Consider the following 12,059-nt stretch of genomic DNA (forward strand, 5'->3'; position numbering starts at 1 on the left):
GACAGAGCCTGGGATGAAAATACAGAGAGACCCTGTCAGGAGGTTTATTCGATGACTTGAGAAGTGAAGTGCTCTGCATCTGATGTCAAAAGAATCAGTGTGGCACACCAGCCTGCTTTGATTGCTAGAGGTGAGTTAATGGCTGTGTGTGTTTTCTACATGGTGTAGGCCAAAGCATTGGCTGTACTTAAAAATACCTATGAGTGTGTGTGTGGGGGATGTGCTAGGTGCACCTATAAGTGTGCATGTGCCTTAGAAAGTCCTGTGCAGGTAATGCAGTTTTTCTGTGTACCTGTGTAAGGGTGAATCAATCTCTGTTCTGGGTATATTGTGGGTGACCAGTGGCATGAAACCATTAAGCGTGGTAACAAATTCTTTTGTGCTGTTTTATGGTTTTAATTCCTCTTTATATTAAATTCATCTACAGTAACCAGTTCCTCCATGTTTGACAAAGTGTTGAACAATGCCTGTGCAGTCCCCTGGGAGCCCTGTGCAGGCGCTCAGTGTAATCCACCACATTTAGCTGACCTGTGCTGTCTTTTCTCTAGTCTTTTTAGCAAGCAAAGTTATTTCCTTACCCTCTTTAAACTTTGTAAAGTACTTGTTATTTTGAGGAAGCTGCATAAACAACTCTGCTTCCTCAGAGCTGCCTTTTCACAGCTTCTTGCTCCACAGATCTCTGCACATTGGGTTTTTTAAAACCCTCTGCCTGGGGTTCCCCAATGGCTACGCAGACTGCGAGGCACAAGAGCAGCATGAGGAACTAGCGGTGTGAAAATCTCTTCATTGGCATGAAAAGCCACAAAGCTGGTGTTAGCAGCAGTAGTTTTGAGAATTGTATGCAGTCCCTTGAAGCAGTGCAATTATCTGCCTGATTTTGTTTGAAATATTTAGGATAAGCATCAAAATTAGCTAGTTATTGAAAATGTTTTGGTTGCCAAACAATACAGCTCACTGGAGGCAGAAGGGGCTGAACCAAAAAGCCAAGCAACAGACCTAGGTGAGATTTCTGGCCCCAAGATTTCTCTGCTGTTTGCTTCTAGGATATGAGCACAGCCATCAAAGTTTGCAGGTCAGATTTCGTATAAAAAAATATATGACACTGTTTCAAAGATTTGAGTTTTGAATGGAGAAGCTCTATAGTGACATGATGCTTAGGAACCCCAGTCAATCATTGGGTAGTGGTGTTGAGAGATGTTTTACTCCTCCAGGGTTAATATTCCTCTTTCTGTCCTTTCTCTCTTTTCCTTTCTCTCTGGGTGCCCAGTGTCTTGTGTGATAGAGTCCTCCTGTGCAGGAGTGGAAGGAAGCAGCAATATGCAGCATCTCATAGGCCAAGGGCAGTGTAGGAGCAGAGCCCTGCAAGGAAAAATGGGGCACCTGGACTCTTGGAGGTGGAAGCTTGTAGTTCATACCCTTCACCAAGAACTGCCTGAAGCTGCTGCTTCTCCATCGACTCACAGATCTGAAGGCTTTCTGCTGTGGTTACTTCAGAGTGCCCTAGTGAACAGCCACAGTCACAGGCAGTGAACGTGAGGAAAAGTCCTCCAGAAACTGAGTCTGCTGGGTGGATTCTGGTGCCAGTTTCAGACACATGCTGGCCTCTGTCATGCTGTTGTTGTTGACAGAGCTGCTGTTGCGACATGGCTCTTTTGCAGGGCGGATGGCCACTAAGAACTGGCGCTTGAAGGTCTCGCTGAGGGCAATGTAAAGGAAGGGATTGAGGCAGCTGTTGGCATAGCCCAAGCTAATGGCAAAGTTGTAGGCATAAAAGAAGGCCATGGATGGTGTGTCGATGCCGAGGTGAACCAGCTGGAGGATGTAGAAGGGAGCCCAACAAATAAAAAAGGCAGAGCAGATGGCAACTGCCATGCGGGTGACTTTCTTCGTACGTACCTGGAGGCTCCTTTGTGGCAGTGGGACCACAGTGGTGGCCATGTGCTGGAGGATCTTAAAATAAACCACGCAGATTACTATCAACGGCACAGCAAATGCCAGCATGAACTGATAGAGGGTGAACCAGTAGATATCAGTCTCTGGGTTGGGAAGCAAGAGAGCGCAGCGGACAGTCCCATCCTCCAGAGGCATAAGACCTGCATACATCCACACGGGAATGATGGTCAGGAAGGAGAGGAGCCACACCAAGCAGATAACTAGAGCTGCAACACACGGGGTCCGGACATAGGTAGACTTTAGAGGGTAGACAGTCGCCAGGTAACGGTCTAGTGTCATCACGGTAAGGATGTTGGTGCTGGTGATCTGGCTGTTTGTGTCCAGGGCAGTGATGATGGTGCATAGGGGAGCTCCGAAGTACCACGAGCCGTTGCCTAGGAGCTGGTGGATGAGGAAGGGCATGCCCAGGAGGAAGAGGAGGTCCACAATGGAGAGGTTGAAGATGAAAATGTCAGGCACTGTCTGTTTGCACCTAAGCTTCTTCTTCTTAACGATAGTGTAGATGACAATGAGGTTCCCCACAATGCCCAGGAAACAGATGATGCTGAAGAGACTGGGCATGATCACGTTGGTGTATGGTGCTGGCTTCTCTGCTACTGCCAAAACAAACCAAAGCAGTGAGTGCAACCCAGAGGCAACCTCTTTACATCTCTGTGTGCTTGACCTGTTCTGAAGCTGGATCCCCCCTCAAAGATGTATCTTGGAATGATATTTAAGACCCTCTGCAGTACTTGGAGAGGCTTAGGTGGGGATTTGACACTTCCTTTTCTGTCACTCAGTACATGCAGCACCCCACTCAAATCTGGCCATGTGTAGTCATCTTTCCTCAGCTCTCCTGATGTACTTCTGTCCTGCTCTGAAACTCCCCAGCTCTTTTTGGGGGGACAAACATCTGGCTGGTGTGCCTCTGCAGTCACCAGTGTCTGACAATGGCCATTTTTGAGGGGAGTGAGGCAGCTGGTGCTTTGCACATTGGAGAAGTAAAGCCTCTATGTGGGTGCCAAAATCTGGATGTAGTCAATGCTCAAGCTGCTGTCAGAAAGCTTCAGCTCATCTGTTGGGTGGTTTATCTGTTGTACAGTATGAGACACAGAGTTCATTGGCTGTGCAGGCAGATGACTAACGCTTATCTATATTGTGAGATCTGGGACCGTACCCTGGCTGTGTCCCAGCTCTGCTGTCAGGATTAGGTCAGAGCATGAACTCCTTTCCACCTTCCTTCCCTGCCCCTCTCCCTTTCTCTAGTTTCTTTTATAGGAAGAAATCCAGGTGTGTGGCCAGGCAGGGATTTGGGAGTATGTGTCAGAGTGGCCCCTCAACAGGGAATGTCCTAGTTCTACAAGGAGAAAAACATAGCTTAAAGCTGCTGTCTCTGAGTTGTGGATGTAGGTGGATTTCCAACGAAAAATTCTTGCGATAACAACTTATGAGCACTGATGCTTGACTGTTGCTCCTTGGGGTGGAAGACCCAACCATAATCAAATTCACATTTTCCTTGTCCCTAACCACATTTTAAAAATCACATTTTAAATTTACAAGCCTTTAGTGCGAACCAACAGGGATTTCTGCTCTTGGGCACGGAAGGTGATGTCCAAGGCACTGACTGTGGTGTGGTGTGTTCTGTTCTGCAAGACTGCCATGTGCAGGGTGTGATGGAGTCTGAAATCATCCTTCTCAGCTAAGACAAACATAATTTCATCTCATTACTACTCTCCTATGAGACTCGGTGTTGTTTTTTCTAGGGGAAGGCTTTGTGTGAGTTATTTGTGTGACTGTCAAAGACATGCATGACAGCCCCTAAGCCTAGACTCGCATGTCTTTTGTTAGATGATTCAGTGTGGTGTTAATTGGAAATGCTTTTAGTCACTGTACTATTCCATCTCCTTAGCAGCCTACACCTGTAGGAGAAGTGGGGAAGTGTCCTCCAACAGAACCTATGGAAAACTTGAAAATGAGATTAAGTGAAATAACATAAGTGGTGTCTCTGCTGAAGTGGTGTCTGTTTGCTGAGGTGGTATTTGCTGACTATGACCACTAGATTTCTTGAGTACAAACTTCTCTAGATTTACTTTGGTGTGACAGAGAAGCTTGACTGAATTGGCAGAATATCTGGGGATACACTGCTGGCCTGACCTGTGGCTGGGAAAGGGTGCACCAAGTGCTCTTAGAAGTGGGACACGATGAGCTGCCACTATCTCAATCCTTCTGGCACTAGGGAACAGCCTGTTTAGGCATAAGCAATGCCAAGGACAGAATCCAGTAGAGCAATTGCTGCACCACTTGATCTGAAAGCCTCTATGCAAATGATGGAAAGCATCCAGTGAGGCCCAGGAGAACAGGCAGGGGGCTGAAGGTAAAAGATAGACTTGGGTGATAAGAAAAAAATCCTGGTCCAGGCCATTTGTGGGGGGTTTAAATAGTCCCTTTTCCTCCTGGCCACTCATTAACGTGAGGAAATGTCCCATGCTACATGGCTTTTGGTAGATAACGTACTGTCATCAGCACCCTACTGAGACCTGATACTCTTCAGCACCCAGACTGTGCACCCCCTGAACATCCAGACAGATCTCACCTCCTTAATGCTTGAAGATGGCAGACTAGAAATTGCAAGACAATGCCTATGGTCCTGCTGTTCCTCATGTAGCTGATACGAGTTCTGCTCTCCTCTCTTTTAGCCCTGAACTTTGTTATGAATGTGGTGGGAATGGAGTGTATGAGTGAAATGTACAGGCCGTGTGGTTAGCTGGAAATTGGGACAAAATGTCCTTTTCCTGCAGTATAATCAATACAGTGCTCATGGTGATCCTGTAACATTTGGAATGAGCTCAGCTGACCTTAAAGCAGAATGTGTGCACGCCCAAAGACTTCATGTGAAAGGTAGTCTGTATAGAGCTGTAGCATCATTCCTGCTGTTTGTATTTGTACAAGCAGGACCTTCAAGTGTTATTAGCTAGAAGCTAGTGTGAAGCTGTAGTTCATGGGTGTATTATAGGGTGGAGTCAGAAGTGCATGACTGTCAAATACTCAAAAGTTATTTATTTTCTAAAGCTTCTTCTGTTGAGAAATCATTGAATCTGAATTTTCAGTGTTGTTTCTGTGCACGTTCAAGTGGCTGTACTTTGTTTACTGAAACAGATACTGTAGGCATTGATTTGTCCTTGCTTGTAGATCTGTGGCTGCCCTGTTACTCTTCTTTAAAAGTCCTGAAAGGAACTGCACTATGTGAACTGAAAGAGGGCTGGACTAAATTATTTCTTTTTTTCCTCTAAAGTGATTGTCGTCCTCAGCTTTGCCTGGATACATAAGAAATTAATATTTACCGCATTTCAGAAGGAAGCACCTAAAGCACACTTTCAGTTTATAAAGGACACACTGGTGGAGAGGGAGTCAAAGACCACATCTATAAAACACCTTCTGTGGAAGAGTTTCACCAACTTGCACCACCAAGAATTGGCCTGCCTGACCCTAAACTATTGATTTGAGAACAGTGGTAGGTTGGAGGAGAAAACAGGCGACTGATGAGGATCTCCACTTCCCTCTCCAGCGATGTTTCCTGCTCTCTGTGCCCCGTCCCCCCCCAGCCCAGCTGGGCTGGTTCATCTCTGCCCCGCAGCCGAGCCCGCGGGCTGCCGGAGTTGTTACGGTCTCGCAGCCAAACGGCCGCGAATCGCTCCCAGCCGCCGGGGCCAAGGGGGGTGGCCGGGCCCTGTTTGGTGCTGTGCGGTGTCCCGGGGGGGGGGGAGCTGGGGCCGGGGTCCCCCCCCGAGGGTCCCCCCGCCCGCGCGGCCCGGAGCTGTCCGCCCTCGGGTGCTGAAGGCGGCTCGTCCCGGCCGCCAGCCCGGGGGGGGTGTCGGGTCCGTGCCCCTCTGCTCAGCCTCTCCCACTTGTTGGGGGACTTCTTGGGGTACCCGCCGGCCCCGCTGAGAAGGAGCAGCGCAAGAACCATGTGCAGGCAGACTTTGCCCCCCAAAGGTCTCTGCCCCCCCCCCGCTTTCTCGGGGGGGTCCCCTCCGCCCCGCGCAGCCCCCGAGCCTCACCTGAGCCGTTCCGAGCCTCCGGCGTGGAGAAGTTGCGGGAGGAGTTGGTGGGGGCCATGGCGGTGAGTCCCGGTGCCAGGGATAGAGAAAGTTGGGCAAGTTCCCTCGGTGGATCTGCGGTGGCGAGGGGGTGCTGTGTGTCCCGTCCCCCCCCCTTCCCCTTCCCCCGGCGGGGTGCGGGGGGCAGGAGCCCTCCTGCAGCCGGCGAGCAGAGGCTGCGGCTCGGCGACGCCGCGCTCCGCTCGCCCACTCTGGCCCCGCCGAGCCTCCGCCAGCCACGTCGTCAGCGAGCACCCCCTGCACCGCCGGGGGGGCGGGCGGCTGGGCAGTGCCTCGGTGGGGCTGCGACCGGCGGCCCCTCACATCACTCCCCCGTGCCCCCCCCACGGAGGGACGGCTGGGGTCTGTGCCCTCCCAATTACAGCCAGCCTGCTCCCGCTATCGTCAGTAGGAGGGGGAGTATCAGATTTTGTCTTTTAATTAGCTCTGATCCGCCGCCTTCACCGTGTATTCTTCTCTCTTGCAGACACACATGCACTTTTTATTCCTGAGTCACAGACGCATCCCTGCTAGTGAGGCTGGGGGATGTTAAAACACCAAATTGCCCACTGAAAACTCTGTTGCTTTGACCCTCTGACCCCCTCCAATTCTAATTTCAACCTGAGACACTTCACTTGCAATTAATTCTCTGCTGTTTTCTGCTGTTCCACTTCTTGCCACAGTTCATTTGCTTCCTAGCTTCAGAAATTAGCTATTGCTAGCTCAGATTTTATTTGCATTCAACTAATTTTTTGCCTTAAAAATACTAGACAAGAACCCCCTTGGGTTTTGAGAAGCTACTTGGTTCTTTTTCTGTGCCTTGCCAGAGCAGTAGCCTGCTCTTTTCTGTGGCTTTCAGCTGATGATTTTGTTGTGCTCACTGTTTATACATGAGTTGGATTTCTCTGTTATGGTTTGATAAATCACGTTACCAGGGCTAAAGGATCATTCTGTACCTGAAATGCAGAGCGTTTCCTGCACTGAAAAAGCACGATACCATGTCAGAAGTCTGCAAGAAAACCAGCAGCAGCAGGCATTTTTTCTCTGTGGTGGAGTGCAGCGTAGGGGATTGGGTTTGCTCTGTGAAAACTACATCTGTCTGTCTGGAAATCTGCCTTGCTTCTGTCTCTTTTTCTGTAGTTGTAAAGGTTGGCATCAACTGTAGGGGCCATTTTTTGGAGCTTCAAAGAGCTGTATCAATCAGGACTAGAAGTCATCTGTACCACTGAAAATGAGCTTCAACACAGATACCAGCACCAATCCCAGCATGGGCTGTAAACCAGATTTGGCAGCAGCATTTCCAGTATGGGCCTTTTACTATGTAAGCCAAAGGAGTTCATCATTATTAGGTTGTCCTCTAGTGGACCAGCAGCAGACAGAAATCTGGAGCATGCTTCATCCAGGCACGGTAATAGTTCTTAGGAATTGGAGACAGGCTGGGGCCAACTTGTTTGCTCTGCTGTGAGGTTTTTGTTGAGTTGTCTCAGTCAGTGATTTTCCCAAGAGGTTCTTCTCTAGCAGATATCCATGGTATATACACTGCAGTTTTAAACCTGCACAGCTTGCGAAAAAAAAGTGATTTTTTTTAGTCACTTAATATTTTCTTAAAAGACCCTTTTTTTCCTCACATCTTGGGCAAACATTTATGTTCACCTATACGGGGTTACCGCTGCAAAGCAACCTACAGTTTGTGTACTGGGATGATGGACCTAAGGCAAGAGAGCTACTGTGAACAGGGTTCTGTCCTCTGCAGTGAGGACCTTCGTGTTGTTTCACTTAATCCAGTCTTGAAGTACAGAATATGAGTGTTTGCATGGGAAACTGGTGGGCAGTTGCTTTTCCAAACATTTTTCCTGCGTAGACAAGCTCCTACTCACTTTCCCTGGAGAGGAACGAGTTATCTTATAGCTTTTAAAGAACGAACCTGACATCTAAATTTAGCAGTTTCCAAAGCACAGCATTATTTTTAATTTGCAATCTCAATTATTGCCATTCACTTAGAAACCGCCTTGCATTTGAGGAAGCTGTAATTCCTTCTTCTCGGCTGTAGGGGCGTAATAAACCACAGCCGCTCCATCCCCGATGCACATGTGTCACAGCTGTGATGACAAAGCTGTACTCAGCACTTGAGATTCACTTCACCAGCATGGCTATATGACTTTTATTATTGGGCTTTTATATTCATTTTATATTTATATTGACAAGGTGTGGTTCTCTCTTTTTGTGATTTCAATAATCTATGGAATTTCATGCCCTAAAGAGGGGCTGGTTTCTGTAAAATCAACCCAACCAAGTTGTAAGGGTAGAGAGGAGGAGAGGAATGTTAACTGCAGCAACTGGTGATGCACAGCCTGTCTGTGCATAGAGCTCGCCATTGCCAGAAGGAGCAGGCACAGTAATCGGCTCATTATCTGGCTGAACACTTGAAGGCAGCAGCTCTCTGAAGGACTAGTTCTATGAATGCTCATCTACTGGAAAATGCAGCTGGGACGAGCTCTCAAGGGACCCTAGGATGTAGCCAAGGAGTTGTACTAACCGTTCCATGTAATTACAAGGAAGACTGAGGCACTAACCCCTTGAAAACGCATCTTAAAAGAGAGATACAATAATTAACATTTAAGCAGGGAACTGCCATCTCGACAGCCTAATGATGTGGATAAAGGTGTGGAAATGGAGCTTAGCCCTTGAACATAAAAGAAAAAAAATTACTTCTTCCTACAAACTTGGCATCACCACTATCTTTAGACCATCCTGTCTGCAACATCACTGTTATGAAGAAAGATAGTATCTTCCAAAGCTGCTGCGAGGCAAATTCTGTGACTAGGGAATGAATCTGGCTGGTGTAACAGTGGTTTAACCCTGAAAGGCTCTTGCATTTCAGTAATGAGTTATATTTCCTGCGTCTGTCTCAGCTGGAAATACCATCTTACGCAACACGAGTAGAACCACAGCATCCCGTGGGGCAGAACACAGCGCCGGCTTCTGTTACCACACTACTGAAACCATTTCCCCAGCTCGTTTCACCAAATAATTTCTCATTAAATGGAGACTTTCTCATTTGCTAAATATTTATTTAGCACCTCGCTACTACTATGATTTGCACTCTGGAGAGAGGAGCCTTCTCTAAAAGCCAAGTTGCAAATCCTCCCCTCTAACTCACTGGTCGTCTCATTCACAGCTCCAGACTTACAGAATGGGCCTCTGCGTTTTTCTTGCTTAGCTCTTTGTCTTTGTTTATATTGATCAAATAGCCTGATGGGTGAAGTTTCACCCTTGCGGTGGCCTTAGGGGTAGGGATGATTTAATTCAGGATGTGTTAGACATGGTATGTCAACTCTCCATGCTGGCTGAGTACTTGAATATTGTTGTCTCTGTCTGATAGCTGCACATCAGTCTCACCCCTTTTCAGGCAAGACTAGTAAAGTAGTTTCCAACTACTGATCCGTTTTGCCTCCCTTGATTCTGGGAAGTAAGTCTTTGCTATCATTTCTCATCTCCAGGGAAGGAAAATCTCATCTGGCAAAGTTAAATAATTTCACTGAAGCCACATGCTGAGCTTGAGGTCAAAAATTGACAGTAATTCTCTCTACAGCATCGCTGGTTTAGGCAGCATGTTATCCATCTTTCTGCAATGATTATCCCAGCACAACTGTTTGTATCCTCACAGAGGGATGTGTGCTGAATGTAATTGTCTGATTAAAAACAACAAACACACAGAGAAAACCCAAAGGTTTGAAGGAGTAGCTTCATCAGGGCAACTTGATGGTGACTCAGGCGCTGCTGTTGTTGATCCAGATGTGTGCTGCATATATGGTCTGGCTAATTGGAAAGAAGTTGCTATTCTGTTTTGATGCCTGATTCGATTCAGATCAGCGCTACTTTGTGATCTGGTACTGCCCTGAGCTGGTGTGAATGAACACAGAGCCACAGCCTGAGACTGAGCTACAAGCAAACCCCTGATTTCCCAACTCCCCGACTGCTTTCTCTTTAATGTGTGTGTGTCTAATGAATGCAGGAGGGTGAAGCCCCTTTCTCAGCTGCTTGATAGTCACACATGGCTTTAGAGGAACACTTAGCTAAACAACTGTCTAAACCTTCTTGTTATCCATGCTGGATTTCTAATTAATTAGCACAAAATGGGAATTTATCTGAAACCAGATGACCACCTCGTCTCTCCCTGCAGGCTTCCTGCCCTTGAAATGACAGGTCTGAGCTGCCTGGTCAGTCCTGGCTCATTCCAGTCCCACGCTGCTAATTTGAGGTTTTAGCCTTCAGCTTCTGCCCATCCCAGTTGCTCACAACAAGCCAAAGGCCAGGGCAGCAGCCTTCTGTGGTTTTGTTTTCATTGCTAAAGGTTAGATGATCCCAGAGACAAAAGCACAGCCAAAAATAACAAGAAGGGGCCAAGCAGGGCTTGCCCCGTGACAGGGAAGCCGAGAGGCTGGTGGGCTCCATGGCCGTCTGCAGGCAGTGTGCTGAGGTCAGGGATGCGGATGCGCGCTCGGTGAAACAGGCAGATCCCGCCGGCAGAGATAAGAAGCTGCCGGCAGCTCTTGACGTTGGACAGAAACAACCAGGAACCCCCAGGGAGACAAATCCTGCTGCAGGGTGTACGCTGTTAGTTACTGTGTTTCCCTTTTACAAGAACAGGCGTTAGCACAAGGAGGCAGCTGTAACCTGAATTCTTCCTGAGTCTGAATGGGGTGGGGAAAAGTTTTGGCTTGGATCTGTAGCTCATGGATAACTGCACGGGGCTCAAGAGGAGGCAGAGCAGGGTTCATGCAGGAGGGGTTAATGACCAAGAATAGATGTTTGCACAACCCAAATAAGTGCTCTGTCACCCTTTTCAATGAGAATGATGATGTTGAACTTGAAAATGGAAATTACAGATCTGAGATGAAGCAAAACTGAAAATCCCGGGAGGTTCAAGTCAGGGAGAAGAGATAAACTCCAGTGAGTGCCTGGAAAGAGCTGTCAGATGAAATTGCAAATCCAAGTGTGAGGATTTATGACAGATTTAATTTTTTTAAAAAAAAGAAAAAGGTGGTGTTTTATAACCAGAGACTGCAATCCTGCTCCTAATTCTGAGCAGGGGCAGGAGGGAGTAAAGCAGTAATAGCTGATTTTTGAGCTGCAGTACATTGAATCTACCTAAAGTCCAGTAAAACATTTGATAGAACACCTCCCAGGAAATTCTTAGTTTGGAGAAGATGTGGAGAAGCACAAAATCTGTAAAATGAATAAGGAAATAAATCACAAGTGAGACTGAAGTCTTGTGTTGTGAACGGGGGCTGTTACTGGTGTTAGCATGGGATGGGAAACCCTCCTGACATGGCCCTGCAGGCCTCAGGAAAAGCTCCGCTCACTTCAGCAGTCAGGTTGCTGGAGCAGCCAGATGTTTCTTTCCTCTCTGTTTCCCCCCTGGCAAATCAGCCATATGGGCCCTGTGCCGCTGCTGGGCATGGAGACGTCTGCTGGGGCTGGAAGCAGTGGCTGAGGGTGCTGGAAGGGGTGGGAACCTTTTAAAATGATAATGAAAAAGTAAAATGATGCTTGCTTATGAAAACAATAATTGGTAAACCACTTAGCCCCTTGGGCTGTTAAACGCCAAGAGCAGAAACAGACGTTTCAGCAATAGCAATCAGCATTTCTTATCAGCTGGGAGTTCATTAGTTGGAAAGACAGGAGAGGAGGAAGATGTGGGTTTGGTGTGAGCTGCCTGTTTAACATGGCTCAAAAAAAAGGCAAATGTGATTCTCAGAGGGACCAGGTGAGAAGTTTCCCTGGTAAGAGTTGCTGTTGTTGTGTAAGGTGGGTTGAGGCTTCCTCTGGAAACCTGCGTGGATTTTTGGTCTTTCGTGTCCAGGTCTACTTAGAAAGTTGAGCTGCGGAAAGACTAAGCAGGTCAGGGCAGAGCTGGGGTGCAGGGAGGTGACTGGGGTAGTGCTGGGGACAGGCAGACCTGGTACCACGTCCAGTTTTGCAGGTCAAGCTCACAGAACAAGATGCTTTCTGCAATGGTATTTCCTT

The 12,059-nt window shown here is 47.7% G+C and overlaps 1 protein-coding gene across 2 annotated transcripts; it reads right to left on the reverse strand.

Moving 5' to 3' along the window:
• Positions 1–1,393: 1,393 nt before the first annotated feature.
• LOC141967885 (melanin-concentrating hormone receptor 1-like) lies at positions 1,394–6,164 on the reverse strand. Of its 2 annotated transcripts, none has more exons than XM_074922101.1 (2): positions 5,991–6,164; positions 1,394–2,546 (listed from the first exon to the last, which is right to left on the reverse strand). In XM_074922101.1, exons 1-2 carry the CDS (start codon positions 6,046–6,048, stop codon positions 1,501–1,503), a joined length of 1,104 nt encoding a protein of 367 aa, XP_074778202.1. In that variant the 5' UTR covers positions 6,049–6,164; the 3' UTR covers positions 1,394–1,500. The 2 variants fall into 2 exon arrangements, with proteins under 2 accessions (XP_074778202.1, XP_074778201.1); XM_074922100.1 differs by having other exon boundaries at positions 1,394–2,549.
• Between the last annotated feature and the right edge of the window lie 5,895 nt (positions 6,165–12,059).

Source organism: Athene noctua, chromosome 18 (assembly GCF_965140245.1).
Source record: "Athene noctua chromosome 18, bAthNoc1.hap1.1, whole genome shotgun sequence".
NCBI lineage: Eukaryota > Metazoa > Chordata > Aves > Strigiformes > Strigidae > Athene > Athene noctua.